This window comes from Quercus robur, chromosome 10 (assembly GCF_932294415.1).
Source record: "Quercus robur chromosome 10, dhQueRobu3.1, whole genome shotgun sequence".
NCBI classification, from domain to species: domain Eukaryota; kingdom Viridiplantae; phylum Streptophyta; class Magnoliopsida; order Fagales; family Fagaceae; genus Quercus; species Quercus robur.
This window is the reverse complement of record NC_065543.1, coordinates 29169938-29190316: the sequence shown is the minus strand read 5'-3', so window position 1 is coordinate 29190316 and position 20379 is coordinate 29169938. Positions and strand designations below refer to the sequence as shown.

The 20379-nt window shown below is 34.9% G+C and overlaps 2 protein-coding genes across 6 annotated transcripts in view; both read right to left on the bottom strand.

Annotated features, from left to right (window-relative positions):
* The window catches only part of LOC126702087 (uncharacterized), a 62100-nt gene that overhangs the window by 2822 nt on the left and 38899 nt on the right, over positions 1-20379 (bottom strand). Inside the window, exons 2-4 of one of the 4 annotated variants that reach the window (XM_050400706.1) lie at positions 765-931; positions 547-690; positions 261-456 (exon numbers count right to left, since the gene is read on the bottom strand). In XM_050400706.1, the coding sequence (XP_050256663.1) occupies positions 261-456; positions 547-690; positions 765-931 (507 nt within the window). Of the gene's footprint in view, positions 1-260; positions 457-546; positions 691-764; positions 1109-20379 lie in introns of those variants that run through there. The other 3 variants (XM_050400705.1, XM_050400703.1, XM_050400704.1) reach the window with 3 other exon arrangements.
* The window catches only part of LOC126702086 (uncharacterized), a 61304-nt gene that overhangs the window by 38407 nt on the left and 2518 nt on the right, over positions 1-20379 (bottom strand). Inside the window, exon 4 of one of the 2 annotated variants that reach the window (XR_007647649.1) lies at positions 19685-19813. Coding sequence is in view for 1 of the 2 variants with exons in the window: in XM_050400702.1 (XP_050256659.1) it covers positions 19773-19813 (41 nt within the window). In the remaining variant the exon portion in view is untranslated. Of the gene's footprint in view, positions 1-19601; positions 19814-20379 lie in introns of those variants that run through there. The other variant, XM_050400702.1, reaches the window with a different exon arrangement.

Genomic DNA, 20379 nt, shown 5'->3' with positions numbered 1-20379 from the left:
CATGCTAAAAGGTTGAAGCTACAAATCTAGACAAGTCAAGCAGGAGCAATAGCACAAGACGTGTATTATTAGAGAGTAGATCCTTTTCAAACATTCCTCTCCAACTAAGTTAACTCAGCATTGTAACCTCATGCATCAAGCAAATTAATACAAAAAAAGGAAATTGCAAATGTAAAACATTATCATGCTTTTCCCAGCTAATGCATGACTTAGGAGCAGTTTCAAAGGTTTATTTGATGGAGCATAGAAAAAGGAATTACCTTGCTTGGAGATAGAGATGGGCTTTACCCTAATAGATGTGACCTCTACAAATCCAATTCCTCTCCACACTTTAGCTTGAAAGGTTTCAATAGTAGCAGTAGAAGCATCCTCAGCCTTGAAGGTAATATAATACATGAGGCCGGCAACGCACTGCACATTTGCCTTCACCACCTCCTTGAACTTAAAGTTCTTCTTCTACAAGAAATTGTCCCAGACACAATAAAGCCAACAGCAATAACAATAATAATAGAGGTAACTAATCAAGGGGTTTGATTATTTAAAGACCTCATCAGTGTTGTACTTGTGGATTGCTTCCATAGAATATTCACCAAGTTTTTTCTTATGAGCATCATTAATGACCCCCTCGAATCCCATCGGCTCAATTCTACCGCATGCGAAAGAGTGGCGGAAGTCGCCAACATCGAAGCCCTGCGAATCAGAATGAGACAAGATTCATGGGAGCATCATCACGCACAAACTCACTATATCCGATGATTGCTTACCCCGCTCTCTTCAACCTGTTGATGATACAAAGCCAATTCTGCACGGGTCATATCAGGGAGCTCACCAGGAAAACAATCATCATCGTCATCGTCACTAAGATATGGGACGTCTTGTTTTTCTTCATCTGTCTTCTTCTGCTTCTTCTCTTGAAGTTCGTCATCCAAAGGTAAGCCAACTTTCTCACGATAGGGGACGTCATCTTCCTCTTGTCTTTCTTCATCTGTCATCTTCTGCTTCTTCTCTTGTAGTTCCTCGTGCTTTTCTTCCAGCCTCGGGACAAGGACATCAGCAGTAGCAGCCGCCATAGCCATTTCAGATGAGATCAGAAATTTTTATTTTTTACGATGATGAATAAATAGATGATCTCACACTCACGTGTTGTTTCTTTTAGCCCTATTCTCATTTCTATTTACTTTACAATTTTACCCTTTGTGGCTTCGGTTCAAAGTTCAAATTCAACCCATTTGTCGCAGATGGTATGGGCCCTACATTTGTGTGCACAAAGGACTATTATTATTTTCATTTTTCCTTTTGCAGATTCTTTGAAGTTGGGTTATTTCAGATTAATTAATATGTTCACTTCGACATTTATGTTGCTATTTGAAAGGGAAAAAAGGAATAGAAAAAGGTTCATAAAGATTATCATTTTTAATTGAATATGGATAAAAACAAAAGTGGTGTTTTTTAATTGGAATGAAGAAAAATCTCCTAAATGAAAATGGTGAAGGTGTGTAACCTAAATAGTTGGGTCGATTAATAAGTGGCATAGTTGTCAATAACATTCAATACACGATACATATCGAGTGAAAAAAATATTGTATCATAAATATATATTGAACATGTTTGTAAATCGCACAATACATAGATGTATATCGTATTAATCATACCGTAAATTATATGTGTCATACTATACAAGCAAAAAGGTCTCCTGAGTAAAAATTCAGTCGTATGATAATCAAAATAAACTTTCCCATATCCCGTGAAAAGTTTGAGTCACAACATCTAAGACATTCACATGCACATTCGAAGAGAGACCCATCGTTGTCTCTCCCTCATTGCATCCCTAGATTTAATATCTTATATATATATATATATATATATATTTTTTTTTTTTTTACCTCAAATTTCATGAACATTGCTAATCACTCAAGCAAACACAAGAAAATATATTAATATCATGAAGTAATTAAAAACGAACCTGAAGAGGAAGAAATCTACCATCGTCCAGGGGATGGACAGTTACAACAAACATTAAACAAGTTTCCCATAAATGACACGGATAATCGGTTAACATGCCAGACAACCAAAGGCGTAACCAACGGACCAACAGGTAGAAAATCATTGAAATCTCTAACATCCCGCCATTTGTTGCCAATGGATCCAGAGTCATAAAGAAGGGCATTTAATCCCATAAATAGGGAAAAGGACCTATAAAGAAGACACGAAGAACAAACAAAGGTATTAAGGTACACAACAAATACACAAGAGAATTTTAGCCTATATTGATTCTCTGTACAATTGAACTTTCATCTTTCTGACTAGACCATTAGAGACTCTTTATCACACACTACACTGGTGTGCCCCAAGTCCACCTATTCTTTTAGCAGGATCCGTACTGTTGCTAGCTTCACATTATCCATCTGTATTGGCAAGGAGTTCAACTGAGAAAGACGAATTCATACTTCATCAGTACCTATATCTTGATAGGGTAAAGGTAAAGCTAAAAGTCTCGTGAATAAAAAATTAAACACAAGATAAACAATGTAAGCTTTTCATCTCCTGTGAAAAGTGCGAATAATAGCATCCAAGACTTTTGCTTACACATTTGAATAGAGACCATCCCGTTGTTGATCAACATCTTCATGCATATCATGCGAGACATTAGGTTGTTATATAATTCAAATTTAACTTATTGTTGAAAAAACAAAGAACAAAATATGAAAATAAGAAAAAAGAAAAAAGGGCATAGTGTAGAACTTTATCAAAGTTGCTAAAATATGTTTATATATGTGTCAAGTCATTTCATTTGATAAAAATAGGGGGGGGGGGGGGGAAATTACCAACTTTGAGGTGTGACTTTTAAGTTTTAAGTAAGCTGTAGGATACTTTGTTTTGGAAAAAAGATTTGTTTATCTGGTGTATATATATTTTATCTCCTTAGCAAATTATTTGTCCAGAGTTATATATTGTACTATTTACTAACATGAATGGATATTTTAATTTATCTCAATTTTTATGGCGTTCAATCCTGATGATAACTCTATTTCAATATTGTTGATGCCAATTTTTGTGATGATGATGTTGATTATAGAAATGATAAGGATTATACAAATATGCAATTCCTTAAAAACAATTAGTTACACTATAACTTAATGGTATTGTAAATTTGTAAAATAAACTACATTGTTTTTGTGTGTTTATTGCAAATTTTTAGAATATGCTCTTAGATTAGGGTTTATCACACATCACACACATATTTACCATGTCTTTTTTATTTCAATTATTTTGATCTATCTTTGCATGCTTAGTGATAATGCACAAAAATTATTAGTGAGTTGATTGTCCACGAATGCTCCATTGGGATACATGAGGAACAAGAAAACCAAGAACTCATAAAAAGCACTGGTGGGGTGTCGGCCAAAGACTCTCTGAAGGTTAAGTCAATGAAGAAAAGATCACCAAGAACTCAATAGTGTGAGAACTAGGAATTTTCTGCGTACCTTAGGTATGAGGAGGCTTGGTGCTTTTTTAGTAGCAGAGGAACAACCAAGATCCCATGAACATAGGATTTTTCCTTGTGTGGAAGATATGGAGTTAATGCTTAGATATCCCAGGGCCTTTCTTCTCATATTGGGAAGACATAAACGTGTGAATAGGGTCTTTGAGCATAGCGTGCAAGTTATTTCCATGTAGGGATTTATGAGTGGTGAGCACACAAGGGCTTGTGGAGCCCACGGATCAACCATCGGGCTTATGTCTTCATCTGTCGGTTTTTGCTTACCCCGTTCGTGGGGTTTGTCATTACTCATTGGCATGGTTCTACCTCTATCCATTGGTATGAGTCAAGGCCTTTTGATCCATTGGTTATATCAATAATCGCTTGGTAATGGTAAGGTTTCTAAAGGAAGACCGACTCATCGGGAGCCAACCTATGTAGTCCGACAAGTCTATGACCTTATAGGGTCCATCCCATGTAGTCCGACAGGTCCATAACCTTATGGGACCCACAGGTGGAGTCTGTAGATCCTGAAGGGCAACAGGTTTTATAGGTCCAAATAAAAATGCCCTCATCAACTACCCCCTACTCTGTTGTTTGTTGAGACATCCGGTGGGCTACAGAGTATCTAAAAAGAATCTTCTCGTCATTAATTAGCCATTCTTGGAGTTTTATTTCTTAGAGGTAAAAAAGTCTTTTGAAGGAGGTACAAGACACGTGGCGATTCATGGTTGGTTAATTCAAACAGTCGCGTCCCTTTTCTTGTTCAAACCTGAGATCTTCTCTTGTCGCCCCTTAGCTTTCGTTGCTCTCTTTTTTCTTTCATTGGCTCTCTTTGGTTTGAACTCTCTGTTGACCTATCTCATATTCGGATTTCTACGTAAGTTCCTTGTCCCCTTTTCTATTTATTTTATTTCATTTTGATAAATCTGTCGGTCTTATGCTTGGGAGTGAGTGAGTAGATTATTAGTTTTCATTCGTCACTTGTAGGCAAGAGAATGTCAGAAAGTAGTGAAGCGACAAGTGAGCATTCTGTGTCCGCCCGCATGGAATCTGGTGATGAGGAGTCTTATTCATCGGGATGTGAGTATACATCTGATGAGCTGTCTATCTTCAAAAGGGAGTCATCGACAGATTCTCCTTTGGAGGAGGAGGAAACCAATCGTCGGGACAAATCAATAGAAAAATCATCCTCCCTAGCATATGGTCAGTCAATATGTTCCCAGTGAGCATGACGAAGGAGGATTTTAGCAAGCTTAGGCCTTGGTTCTAGATACCCGACGACATTCCCATAAGGAAGGCTGTCAAATGGGAGAAAAGCCTTCATTGCGGGGTTAAGGTTGCCTCTTAGCCATCTCCATCGTCAGTTGGCTGATTATTTGGGCAAATCTGTCTGTTAGATAACCCCTAACGCCTAGAGGACTTCATAGGTGCCAAGGTGTTATGAGGGCAACTAAGTGCGTCAACCACTCCCAAACATTTGAGGAATTCTTTTACTATTACAAATCGCAGGAGATAGCCTCATCTTGGGGTTTCTATAATTTTGTGTGTTGTTAGGCTACCTTAAGGTTAGTGTCTGGGATGCTTGACTCCAACCATATGTGGAAAAGTAGATTTTTCTTTGTCTAGAGGATTAACTAGGTGTGCACACCTGATGGGTAGGACACCGTGGGCGATTTTTATAATCATGTCTGGGGAATTTTGAATAAGTCCGGTAGGTCGTTCGTCACTCCTATTGATTCGTTGGTTTTTAATTTTCATCGAACTAACATGCTATATGTTATTTTCAGTTAAAAAATTGCTGACGGTTACCCCTGAACAAGAAGATTTACTCAGGCGCGTGTTGCACATCCCTTTCACGCAAAGCTCCTGGAAGAGGCTTGTCACCCTTGATACTCTCCACGCCTACTGTGGTGGCCCCATCCCAATGGATTAATGTCTTTGTCTAATGATAGAGCTATCATCAGAAGCAGATGCCATAGGTTGAAACTTTCTATAAAAAAAAATTTGTGTAATGTGATTTACAGCTTTGTCTCTAAAACCCTTACCAATAGACTTAAAAAAAATTTGCCAAAAATTATGAGAGATCCACAAAATGCTTTTTTGCATGGAAGATTAATCATGGATAATGTTTTAGTGGCTTTTGAGATGATGCATCATTGTGGACACAAGTGGGGGAGTCGCCACCTAGTTATGTGGTCTAAGAATCATAAATATAGCGTCCTTTCGAGGAATGACCTTTTGATCTTACAATCAGAGTATGGGTTCGGAGTTTAGGTACTCTCTTGGGAAGGTGTTAGGCACCTAAGATCGCCCAACCCTAAGGTTGGCCTCCCATCATTGTGTCTTACGTCTTAACCTTATTAAAAGCATGTTTAACACTTGCATCTATACTCACACACACACTAACATACATCTAAGCATACAACATGGCATCTTTATCCCAAAACAACGTACTTATCATCCTAAAGCAAGCAAGCCAAATACAAAAGAAACCCTAACATGTGAAACTCTATCATGAATCAAACAAAGCAGCCACCCAAGCACGACAATAAACATGTCATCATAGCAAGAAAATCATATTATAGACAAGGCGATACACATATGTCAAAGGTGATTTCTCCAAGAAGTTTAACTCCACAGATATCTTTGGTGAGTGATCTTATTGATAGTACAAATAAGTGCTAGAATTTAGATTTGATTAGAAGTAAATTCCTCATTTTTGAAGCTGAAATTATCGAAGGGATGCCTCTAAGCAATCGGTTTCCAGATTATAAAAAAAATCTAGGTGTGACTTCCAATGGTTTCTTCACAATAGAAGTAGTGCTTATAAGATTGCTATGGACCTTAACAAGAATGACCAAGCTAGTTCTACCTCTAATGGGGGAGACATGCATTCATTTTTTAGGAAGCTTTGGAAGATTAATGCCCCTCATAAAGTGAGACACAATGCTTGGAGAGCTACTCGAGATATTCTTTCAACAAAAGCAAATTTGGTTCTTCATCATGTTCTCCTGGATGATACTTGTGAAGAGTGTGTATTAAAGTCTGAATCTTTGGTTCATTTTTTCTGGGAATGTCCAAAGGCTCAAGAAATATGGCGGTTATCTAATTTGTTTCAATCTTTACACTGAGTGCACTCTCAAAACTTGGTTGATTTTCTTTGGTATTTGTTAATGGAGGCTTAGTGGTCTGGATAGGGTGTTGTTATGTCAATAACTATTGTTGGGGTACTTTGGACAAATCGGAATGATGTTTTACATGGTGGCAAAAGAAAAAATGGTTAGCAAGTGTTACATTGGTGTCAGCAGTAATTAAGAGAGTATTAGACTGCAATGGAGGTTTCAATGAAGGATCATCAGGTTTTAGAGTCAAAATGGCTTCCCCTGATTGGACCTTCCAATAAGGTTAATGTGGATGGGGCTATGTTTGAGATTACAAATGAAGCTAGTGTGGGAGTTGTCATTAGAGATCATGAAGAAAACTTTACTGCTGGGTTGAGCAAGAAGTTTTAGTTTCCTTTTGATGCAGTTGAGATTGAAGCTAAAGCCCTTGTAATTGGGTTGGTTTTTGAAAGAGAAATCGGGATTCAAGATCTTGTGTTGGAAAGTGATTCTCTACTTTAGATTCGGGCTTTCTGTGATTCTCCTCCAACTCCGGCCTTTGTTGCTCATATGATTTATGGAAGTTAGCTTCTTCTTATAAGTTTCGTGGTGTAAGATTTTCTCATGTCCATAGGAAGGGCAATGTTCTTGCTCATATTCTAGCTAAACAAGCTTTATGTATTGATGATTTCATTGCTTGGATTGAAGAGAATCCTTATTCTATATAACAAGCTCTTCTCCAAGATGTATCTTGATAGGAACAGAGATGGAAATTGATAAAAGACTTCCTTTCGGTGGAAGACAAACCATTATACAATTGAAAATTCCTCCACACACGGCCTAATGCCATTAACATTTATTTAAAGAGCAACATTCTCCTACGATAACTAGATGTAATTACTAGATAACTATTCAACTAGAGATAAGATACCTGGATAATTAGGACTACTCAAATAAAGATAAGATAACTAGTAGAAGATATAAGAATAAACAATAAGTACTCTTAAAGGTTGGGTTACAGTAGGACTCTCATGAGACATTTACATGGTACCCCATTAATCCCTCCCCCCCCCCCCCAATGAAGTTGGACCCTGCCCACAAGGTTTGTCATCCCAAGCTGCATCTCCACTGCCTTCTAAGAATGCTTGATGTGGACAAACTTCAATGTAAAAGGCTTGTGAAGCTGCATAGCAATGTCCTGATGTGAACTTCTCACTGCAATTGAAGCATAGCCTTTTCTCCCTCCGTTGTTGCATTTCCTCTGAAGAAATTTTTTTGGTACTTCTAGTTTCGTTTGTTTGACTCATTGGTCTAGGTGTATTGGTTGGATTGGCACTCTATTCTAACAAGGATGCCTCATTTGTTTGTGGCTGATCTACAATGTTTTGTCATTGTTGTCTATCCACACTCTCATCCCTAATTCTAGCTAACTCACTAGCCTCCAAAAGTGTTTTTGGTTTGAACATATGAATTTCTAAAGCAATATCATCCTTCAGAACACCCATGAATGCTCCCACCAATGCATTTTGAGGCCAACCATTGACCAGATTAGCAGATTCTCAAAATCTTGCTGGTAGTCCCTAAGTGTCCCCCTTTGACATATTTGAGACAAAGCCTCATCAAAATCCTCCACCTCAGTTGCCCCAAATCAGACCAGCAACTCCTTTTAAAAATTTTCCCAAGTGATTTCAATCTTTTCCTCGCGATACACCTTCTTCATTCGTTGCCACCATTGGTTTACATCCCTATCCAAATGAAAGGCAGCCAACTTGACTTTACGATCTTCAAATGTCCCTGTAGATACTCGATTTTGCATCCATGATTTAATCAAGGAGAATGACTTGAATAACCATCCATGTACCCCAAAAATCATAATTTCATCACATGCATCATTTTGTCTTTGCATTACATGCATTAATTCATTCATTGCATATCATAAAAATGATCTTGAGATTCTAACGATCGCAACGGTGTTTCCGGTTTTCAAATCAGACGATCAGATCGAAAGATATCACATGATCAAGTTTGCACGGTCAACATGCATTGTGTCTAGGTAGGATTGACCACACATGATCAATTTAAATTAATTCTGATTGGTTAAACAATTAAAATTAATTAAATAATTCCGTGATTGGTTAATAATTAGTTATAAAATAGGGATGCATGCATAGGAATAAAAGGGATGATTGGATAACATTAAAATTTTAGATAATCTGAACTTTATCAAGATTTATTTTAGGGTAGTTATCTACAAGATAATTATTCTTAAAAAGCCTAAATTATCCAGAAAAGAGACAAAAAAAATAAATAAATGGAGGATGAAAACGTGTCTAGGTACAAGGACCGGCCAAAAAACCCTAGAAGGAGAGACCAAATGGCACCCGAACACGAAAATGCGTTCGGCCTCCAAGAGCCAATTCCCATGGTTCGAGTTTTGGCCCAACAACCTTCGGGTGACGATTATGCATACCCTTTTTCGATCTTTTCGCAAAAGGATGCATCTGAATTTAAACCCTAATCGTCCATACCTATTTTTTAGGATCCTCAAGCCTTTATAAATAGAGATTGAACTTCATAATTTAGCACTTTTTTTCTACGCTCTGAGAGGCATACGTTTTGGAGACTCACAAATTGCTGAGATTAATTGATCCTCTATGAGATTTGCTACAAGAATTAGGGTTTTTAGGTTTTAAAGATAGCTGAACAAGTTTCTTTGAACCCTAAAATATCCTCTAAAGAAAAAGATTGCGCTATCCAAGAGGTTGTTTTTTGATTACCCATTTTCTTTTCCTTATGTTTCTCTTATTGTGATGATATGTGTTTGTCTATATTTTTAGTTTAGTTGTTTTTCATATCATGAGTTGTTGATTTATTATGTCAAATGATTTCTCTCCTTACTGTTATGATCTCTTTCTTAGTTCCCATAATTTGCATATGATCAATGCTTTTTCTTGAAATTAAAAAACAGATCTACATCTTTCTTAGATGTAGATTTGAATTTTTCTTAAACAAAAAACGAATTTGCATCTCATTTAGATGCAGATATGAATTTTTCTTAAAAACGGATTTGCATCTCATTTAGATGCAGATCTAAATTTTTCTTGAAACAAAAAAGATCTACATCTTTTTTAGATGTAGATTTGAATTTTTCTTAAATAAAAACGGATCTACATCTTTCTTAGATGTAGATCTGAATTTTTCTTAATCAAAAACGGATCTGCACTTTTCTTAGATGCAGATCTGAATTTTTCTTCAAATAAAACGGATTTGCATCTTTCTTAGATGTAGATCTGAATTTTTCTTAAAAATGGATCTGCATCTTTCTTAGATGCAAATCTGAATTTTTCTTCAAATAAAATGGATCTGCATATCTTTCTTATTAGATGCAAATCTGAATTTTTCTTCCAATAAAACGGATCTGCATCTTTCTTAGATGCAAATCTGAATTTTTCTTCGAATAAAACATATTTGCATCTTTCTTAGATACAGATCTGAATTTTTCTTCAAAATAAAAGGGATCTACATCTTCCTTAGATGCAGATCTAAATTTTTCTCACATCAAAACTGATTTGTATCTTTCTTAAGATACAAATCTGATTTTTCTTAAAACACATGCAGATTTTTGAAGTAAAGAAAGAGATCATGAATTGTTGTTTTGTCGTTTGTTTTGTTTGAGTCATGTAACATGAAATTATTTTGTGAATGAGATCCTCTTCATAAAAAAAATGTCTTTTTCAAATATAGGAACAGATCTGATTTTTTCTGTTACATAAAAAACCATTTTTTTTTTATCATCATCAAAATAGATCTAATCTTTTACAAAACTCAAAACCATTTTTTTATCACTTAAAAAACATATCTGAACTTTTTAACAAACCAAAAGACTTTGTGTTTTATTAATAAAAACAGATTTGAATTTTCTCTTCAAAAACCGTTTTTTTACACATATAAAAGCAGATCTGATTTTTTTTACAAACCAAAATCAATTTTCTTAGTCACCAAAACAAATCTGAATTTTTTAAACAAAAGAAGAGATTTCATTCATAAATAAATTTTTGTGATTTGATCTATTAACATGTTCGACATATCATTCATAACATGCATAACATAGTACATTGGTCATAATAGTCTAGAAGAACAGGCTCTATCTGGGCAGAATGGGTGCCTAACACTTTCCCATTCCGTAACCTAGCCTCCAGATTTAAGTATTTGGTTAAGTAGATCTAGTCTTATCTTTGTTTATTTTGGGTAGAATGTAACTAGGACAAAAAGGGATGTACATTTGGTAGATTGTAACTAGGATCCAAAGCCATGTAAAGTTCAAATTTTCAAATTTTGTATCTTTTTTATTCAATCAATGAAATGAGGCAATTTAGTCATATATTTGTATATTAGTTTTTCTTCTTTTTTTTACATAAAAAATAAGTGGCAACTCCATACCACTTACCCAAAAAGAGAGGTGCCCTAAAAGGTACCCGAATCTCTTTCTTTTAGGGACGCGTCTCTCACAGTCCCTTGGTAATCAAAATATTGCATACATGGTCAAGCCAAACTATTGGATCATCACCCGAGTACTTTGGAAAATACCGCTCGGTGGGTTATGGTTGATCGTGGATTATAGTTTTGAATCTAGTTGACTGATTTGATTTCTCTCTAGTGTGTGATGAGGTCTTCCACTCATCTGATTTTGGGGTTAAGAGAGAATTTGATTTGTCACGAGATTTGGGTAGCATCTCTTTAATTTCACGCATGGATGAACCAAGAGATTGGGATTCTATGGTCATCTTTTGCATGCTCTCTTTTAGCTCTTGCATTTCACTCTCTAATTTCTCAATTTGGTCCTTGTTGGTGGCCAATCTCTAGTACCAAGTTGATTGGAACAGAGATGGAAATTAATAAAATACTTCCTTTGGGTAGAAGACAAACCACAGTACAATAGCAAATTCCTCCACAGCTGGCCTAATGGCATAAACGTTTATTTAAAGAGCAACAATCTCCTAAGATAACTAGATATAATTTCTAGATAACTATTCATATAGAGATTAGATATTTAAATAACTAGGGCTACTCAAATTAAGATAAGATAACTAATAGAAAAGATAAGAAGAAATAATAAGGACCAAGGTTTCGTTTGGGAGTTCATAAGAAAATGGAATGAAATATAATGTATTTAAGTAAGGGAAAGAAATGCAAAAGAAATGAATGAAATTGAATTAAAGGAATGCAAAAGAAAGGAATGAAATTGAATTAAGTATCCTTATTTGGATGTTAAAAAATAAAGGAATGAAATGAAATGCAAATAAATAGAATGTAAGTAATCTTGTTTGGGAGTAACATAGAGGGAAATGAATTGATCATTTTATGAAAATATTACTATTAGACCCCATTTTGAAATAAAGAGCTGAATATGTAGGAGTATTTTGGGAATTTTACTAAAAAATTCATTACATCTAATTTCATTCCCTCCAATTCCTCCCAATTTTGGGGGGATGAAAATTTGAAGTTTTAAGGGAATAGAGAGGAATGAGTATTCCCTCATACCCATTCCATTCCCTTCCAATTAAACTCCAAAACGAGATAATGGACTTTCCATTCAATCTATTAAAACTCCCAAATAAGGGAAGCGAAGAATATTCTAAAATTATTTTCTTTATTCCATTCCATTCCCTCCTCCTAAATGAGGGCCTAAAGATTAAGTAGCAGCAAGACTCTCATGAGACATTTATGTAGCACCTTGTCATATTTATTGCGTTTTCTTAATAAAGTTGTTTGTGTGTTTATAAAAAAATAATAATAATAATTGTTCTCTCTAGGGCTAAGCTTTTGTCAGTTCAGGTTAGTTTTCCAGCCACCCGCAACCCGACCCAAAACTTCCAGGGATAAAACCGACCTAACTCGAAGATTTTGGTCAGGTTTCAAGTTGGTCTTGGGTCAGGTTTTTTTTTTTTTTTTTTTTGAGAACCCGAACCATGAGGTCCAGGGAAGAAAAAGTTTATTAAGGAACATCAAACAAAAGGAGAGGAGCAATGTCCTCTGGTACATCCTCTAGCCAAACAACTAGGTCCGATAAAACTTTAGCCTTCTTGGTGAGTGCATCAGCAACAACATTACAGTTGCGTTTGACATGATTAAAATAAATAAAATCAAAATCAGCAACTAGAATCCTGATATCGTCAATGATGTTTCCATACTCCGCTGACGCTGAATAGCCTTGGATGACAGCCTGAATGACCACTGCAGAATCACCTTCAAAGATTACCTGTCTGAGCCCAATTTCCTTGGCAAAGAGGACCGCCCTTCGACCAGCCAGCGCTTCCATTAATGCAACTGAGGTAGAGAGGGGGGTTGGGACTGAGAGAGCACCAATTGCATCGCCCCTGCTGCCTCAGATGATCACGCCAATCCCAGCTGAGGAGCTTGCTTTGAAAATTGCCACGTCGAAGTTGGCTTTGTAGTACAGGAACTTCAGAGGGTACCACTAAGATGAGACCGCAACAGATGGGGGCTCTTCTGGAGCTTCTTGAGCTGACATGAACTCCTGAAGAAGTGCACCTGCTCTTGGGATGATGTTGGTTACCGGTATATTTGGATGCCCAAATTTCAGAGCGTTTTGGCGGTTCCATATTGTCCATGCTGTCATTATAAAATTCTCCTTTCTGAAATCGTCATTCACCTGCAAAAAACAATCCAATAAAGCGTTAAAGGTTAGCGGGCGGGCCTGGGCAGCAGGAAGAGTCCAAGACAGTGTGTGCCAGACTTCTTCTAGCTTGCTGCACGCCCACAACGCATGAAGGGTGTCCTTGGGTTCAATCGTGCACTGCTCATAGATTTCAATGGTGCTGATATGTCTGTGCTAAAGATTAACCATTGTGGGGAGGGCATTATTACAAGCACGCCAAGCGAAATGTTTCACTTTGTTCGGTACCCTCAAAGACCATAAACTCTTCCAAAATTTCAACTGGGGATCAGGGGAAGAGCTACCTGCCTCACCACTATTATCCAAGGCAACCAGCATCTTGTAGGCACTTTTAGTTGAAAAAAATACCATTAGGGGTTAGACCCCATGTAATATCATCAGGAGGCATTCTAAGACTCGAAGGGATCCCCAAAATCAAGGAAGCTTCATGGGGGAAGGAAAAGCCTTTCCACCACGTCAAATTTCCACATTCCTAATTCATGATTGATCAAGGAGCACACCTTTGTCTCGGGCTGGACAGAAGTAAGGGGTGATATAGCAGTTCTATTGGATTTAATCGGAAGCCATCTGTCCTCTTTTATTCTAACATCTTGCCCATTCCCTATCCTCCACACCATACCCCTACATATCACATCTCTAGCTCCTAGAATACTCTTCCATGCATAGGAACCAATGGTAGAGTCTTTGGCATCTAGGATTGAGCAATCCGGGAAAAATCTTGCTTTGAACACCCTGTGGCAAAGGGAGTTTGGGTTGTTTATCATGCGCCGCACCTACTTAGCCAATAATGAGTCATTAAACTTCTCAATCTCTTTGAAGCCCAAACCCCCAACTTCTTTGGCCTCGCATAAGCGCTTCCAATTCACCCAATGAACCTTCCTACTATCCCCATAATATCCCCACCAAAATTTTCTAAACAAAACCTCCAACTCCTTCACTAACCCCTTAGGGAGTTTGAAACAACTCATAGTGTATGTGGAGATAGCCTGAATCACCGATTTTATCAACACTTCTCTGCCTGCATGAGAAAGAATTTTTTTTCCTTCCACCCTTGGAGCTTCCTCCAAACCCTCTCTTTTAGGTAGATGAAACTTTGTTTCTTTGCTCTCCCCACTAAAGCCGACAAACCTAAATATTTTTCATATTACCGAATGGTCGGTACCCCAAGGAGTTGCTGGATATTGCTCTGAACCTGTGGAAGAGTATTAGAACTAAAGAAAATATTGGTTTTCTCTCTATTAATCTTTTGCCCCGACCCTCTTTCATAGACTGCTAACAAATCTAGGATAGTTTGGCATTCCTCGTCCTTGGCTCGACAAAATAGGACACTATCATCAGCCAAAAAAAGATGGGATACTTTTGGGCCATTACAGTAAATCGACACCCCATTTATATCACCCTGCACTTTAGCTTTTTTTAACAAACCCTGGAGACCAAGAGCACAAAGTAAAAAGCGGTAGGGGGAGAGGGGTCACCTTGTCTTAACCCTCTGGTGGGTTTGATGTTACCCACGGGTTGACCATTCAAAAGGATAGCATAAGAAACAGTTGAAATGCAGGACATTATAATTTTAATCAAACTATCAGCAAACCCTAATTGCCTCATAACTTTCTCCAAGAAAATCCATTCCACCCTATCATATGCCTTACTCATATCAAGTTTTAAAGCCATGTAACCTAGTTTCCCTTGGGTCTTTCTTTTTAGGTAATGGAGGGTTTCAAAAGCCACAAGTACATTATCCATAACCCCATGCATATGCATGGATATACTTAAAAGATACACATTAAGATGCATAATATAATTCTTACATATATAATTTAAATATTATTGATAGTCATTCTTATATTTTTTTAACTCTTTAAAAAGTCTTGTAAAAATGCTATTAGGTAGAAAATGGAAATTGTCAATTTTTTAAATATTTTTATGTTTATTAATTCTAGACTCTTTGGTTTTTTTACACAATAATTCACCTGAATGGATATTTATGATATGGTCCCACATTTGATTCCAAAATTAAGAAATAAAACTCTCTCTAAAAATAAATTATTTAGGACACATGGTACAAAATTGGACTTCAATTGTAGAATTTATTAGATTATCTCTAAGCTTTACCTATTAATATATATATATATATATAGATAACTTATAAATTTAAATTGTTTTTAGTTATAAAAAAAAGGCTCATAAATATAAAATCATTAAAACTCTCTCTTCCTCTAATTTTATATATAGTGTTAGATATATGAATGTTTTTTATGATTTATTTATATTGGACTGCTCGTTTTATACTCTAAATTAACTCATTTGACACAAAAATTAAAAAACTTTGATTAGAAAGTACATATGCCGTAAAAAAAAACTCTAATTGAAATCCAATTTTTACACTGAACTAACTAATTTGGTACAAAAAATTAAAAATTTTGATTAGATGGAACACGTGGCGCAAAATTAAATTCTAGTTGAATTCCAATTTGAAATTTAATTGGATTTTCTCCCAGTTTTACCTATATATAATATATAGATGACTTATAAACTTGAATTGTTTTTAGTTCTACAAAAAAAAAGGCTCATAAATATAAAATCATTCAAAAATTATGTTTTAATGGTTTACTTATATTAGACTCCTCGTTTTTTACACTAAATTAACTCATTTGATAAAAAAATTAAAAAGCTTAGATTAGATGGGACACATGTCGCAAAATTAAACTCTAATTGAAATCCAATTTTTACATTGAATTAACTTACTTGACACAAAAATTTAAAAACTTAGATTAGATGGAACACGTGGTGCAAAACTAAACTCTAATTGAATTTCAATTTGAAATCTAATTGGATTTTCTTTCAGCTTTACCTATTATTATTATTATTATTATTATATATAGATGTTGTAAAATAGTTTGTATTAGTAGCCTTACTCTTGATTTGAGTAATAGTCTTCATAAATTAGACATTTATGGTAATAGTTAAATTTACATTAAATGAAATGAATTAAATAGAATAGGTTTTTTTTTTTTTTATATTAGAATATATATATATATATATATATATGAGACGTTTATGGTAATATATATTTATTATTAATTTTCTTTATCTAATGAAACTTAATTAGATGAGAATTTGACTAAATTAGATATGTCACACATGAAGACATGACACAAAAGGAAACTTGAATTTTCAAACGAAAAATTTGTATTAGAAAAATTAAAAATTCGGTGAAGCAAAAAAATTGAATTAGCATATACGATTATTACATTCCTATTGATAAGTATAAATTAATGAATTTATGTTTGACTCGTATGTTACAAAATTCCTAATTAGTTATGAATGACCAAATTCAAAATGGAATTCAAATTTAGAATCAAGGTTTAATGAGGGAAAACATAACTCAAAAGGAAACTTTAATTTTCATATGGTTTGCATTAAGAAAATTCCAATAGATGGTTATGGTTGACAAAGAATTTTAATTAAATATTGTAAGTTAAGAAAGAAATCTATCTTAGGAATAATTATTTTTTGAATATTATATTGGGAATATAAGTATTTAATATCATAATTTTAGGCATAATCATAATAAGTGAAAGTCGTTAAAAGTAAGAAAATAGAAATATGGAATAATTCCAAAACATTCCTTACTTCTTCCCAAGCTTTCAAAACCCACCTCTTTTGTTTTGTTTTTTTTTGTTTTTTTTTTTTTTTTTAATAAAGATGGCAAGCAAAAGATCTTCAAGGCTAAGGAAACGTGGTAACTCTTTTCTTTTTCTTCTCCCTCTCTTATTTTTTTTTTTTAATTTTTTTTTAAGGTGTATCTCACTAGTTAATCAGTCTAAGAAGACTATAATTTAGAAAATCACGTCTATTATCCTTAGACACAAATTCATTGTTCATTTAAATTTCAACATGTTTTTTTTTCTTCCTCATATCACTACAAGACAAAACGCACACAACAAAAAGGTTGAAGAAAGAAAGAAAGAGAGAGAGAGAGAGCAAATCAATGTCGACGCTAAGCGTTCCTCTAGTTCCAACCCCCCCAAGAGACAACGCTATTGCACATTACCGTGCTTTCAAGGGTACTACTCTCTCTCTCTCTCTCTCTCTCTCTCTCTCTCTCTCTCTCTCTCTCTCTCTCTCTCTCTCTCTCTCTCTCTCTCTCTCTCTCTCTCTCTCTCTCTCTCTCTCTGTGAAAATTCTCTACAAACATGTTTTTACTACTTGTTTGGTCTAACGTTGGAAATCCTCGACCAAAAAAAAAAAAAAAAAAAAAAAACCAATGAATTCCATAACACATATAGATTGCTTCACTCTCGTGGGCCTTTCATTTCATTCCTATCAATAATATTTGGTTCAAAATGACTGATTCTACTTTTTGGGTTTTTGTTTTACTGTTTTTGTTGTATGTCATATCATGTGTCATCCGATGTCTCCCTCGACTAATTTACCAAAAAAAAATTCAATTAATTAAAATTTGGAGACTTTTTTTTAATTTTATTTGGGGGTCTCTTTTTTTTCACTTTGGGGCCTTGATTTTCGTTGACAAAAAATTATTTTTTATTTATTGGTTAATATTTATGGCCTAATTAATATTTTCACAAGAAATAAATATCTCTATTGGTTAAAATTTGAAGGCTTTAAGCGGCTTCCTCACTTGCCTTAAAATTGCATAAGGATGAATCATGCAAATGCAGAACAATTTTTTTTTTTTTTTTTTTTAAAGATTTTTGCAATCTCATGCACTACTTTATTGATACTTGCTTCCCTTGATATCGTCTTCAAGGGTCGAAGGCTCAAGTCATAGGAAATACAAAATGAGGTGTCCAGTTACGTAATAGATAGTCAAATGACTCAAATATGTTGGTCTAACTCATAAAAACACAAAACTATATAAAATTTTGTAGATAATTAAAAAAAAAAAAATTAAGACCAAAATTCATTTTCCACCAATATAATTTTTGGGCTAATTGCAACTTACTCACCTATGGTTTAACCAAAATCTAAGTTGCCTACTCGTGGTTTGAAATTTGGCACCTTACCCACCTAATGTTAACTCAATTAGAGTTCCGTAACCCACTTCTATAAAAAAATAAGTTTAAATATGTAATTTTGCTTCCCCTTTATGTCTCTCTCCCCCGAAAACATAAAAGAACAAGGAAAACGAACTCAAAAGGTGAGAGTTTTATAAAAATTAAGAACAAGTGGGGCAATCTTTTTTCTTAATTTTTACAAAACTCTCACTTTTTGATATTGTTTTCCCTTGTTTTTTTTATTATATATTTTTTATGTCTTGGGAGGAGAGAGACTTATAATGGGAGCAAAAATACATATTTAGCTTCATTCTTAACATAAGTGAGCTAACTGAGCTAACTTAAAGTGAATAAAGTACCAAATTTCAAACCACGGATAAGCAATTTAAACTTCGGCCAAACCACAAGTGAGTTAATTGTAATTAGCCATAATTTCTTCGTTCACCAATACAGCAAGAAATTAAACTCGAATTTAACATATCCCAAATCATTAAATAAAAATCCAAGAATTTTAAATTTAGCAAAAATATTCAAATTCAAATAGAATCCAATATAAAATCTAAATGCAATTTGATAAATTTCGTCAACAAAAGTGTTCCAAAACTAGACTAAGGGATTTCACTTTAAGAATTAACACTAGACTAAGGAAGACTAGGGTGTAAAAAACAATTATCTTAATGCCCAGAGAAAAGAACACTAACAACTAGGAGGAATCAAGAGAAATTCTACTAAGAAGCTGAACTATGGAAGAATTGGTCTCAACATATATAGTCTTTAAAGCGTCTAAGAGGCTAGGGGGGAGGGTCCCTTGGATGGGGGTAGTGAATAACTTAATTTTCAAGCTGGGACTGCTTAGAAAGTTAGCACAAGCAGAGTCGCCGAGTTATCTCAAAAGTTATCTCAAAAATTTTGAGATTTTGGGTAAAAATGGACTTAAAAAATCCGTCTTAAAAAAAAAAAAAAAAAAAAAAAAAAAAAAAAAAAAGGCAATAGATTCATTCTACGATTTTATAATCAAACCATTTCCTTTCCTTAGTGACTTTTATCAACGATTCAGACGTCCTCTCTTTAAAACAAAGATTTTATTATAATATTTAGTTACTGTCACTTTGATGCAGCCTTGAGCAAGGATCTGGGGGTGTCCTGCTGAGATGCGTGCTAGAGGTGGTGGTCTCTCTCACTACACAACTTCAAAGACGCAATGGACAAGTGTAGTTCCAATGTCCCAGTCCCCATCCTTAATATTGTCAAGTTAACCCCTTAGTAAAGGAAACTAAAGGAGGCATTTTCTTTGCTCGACATTTGATGAAAAAGGCCACATTCGGCAACCTATGAGTAGAACATCCATGCATAATTTAAAAAGTCTCAAAAACATAATATCAACCTAAACTTACCATACATAATATTAAATTCAGACTTAAAAAGTGTTTTCCCTCCATTTGACTTAAATAGAAAAATACTGCCAGCAACCTTCATGAACTTCGCAAACAGCATATTGCCAAGTCTTCATTTCCTGCAAATAACAAAAATATGGTAAAAAACACCAAACAATAAGTCTATGTCAAGTGCCTTATTCGCCATTTTTGAGCTATTAGACTAGCTGGTCCACAGTCCTAAATAATCAATTCTAACTATGACCAAATCATGATTCTGCCTTGGCCTAATCTTGCTGCATCAGCAAATGGAACCTACTCACTTGCACAATAATTAGTTGCACCCATGCTGCATTTGGTCATGATTCTTTTTTTCTCCTTGCATCTTGCATGCAATTTGAAGTTTATCTTTATTTGGGTATTCAGCAATGTTCTTTTACCAACCTTCAAACCTTCATACTCGGACAACCGCCAAGGCAGCAAAGAAGCAGAGTGCAATTTGAAGTTTTTCAACCCCTTGGGAGCTTTATTATAATTTCAAATCTAAGATTATCACTAAATGTCCATCACCAAGTTATCTAGTAAGAACAATAGGTTTTATTAGATCCATAGTTCAGACTGGCATCTCATAAAGCTTTTGTTGAGAAACAGTTTATTTTTTTTTATTTTTTTCTGAAAATAAAATGAAAAAAAAAAAAAAAATTCA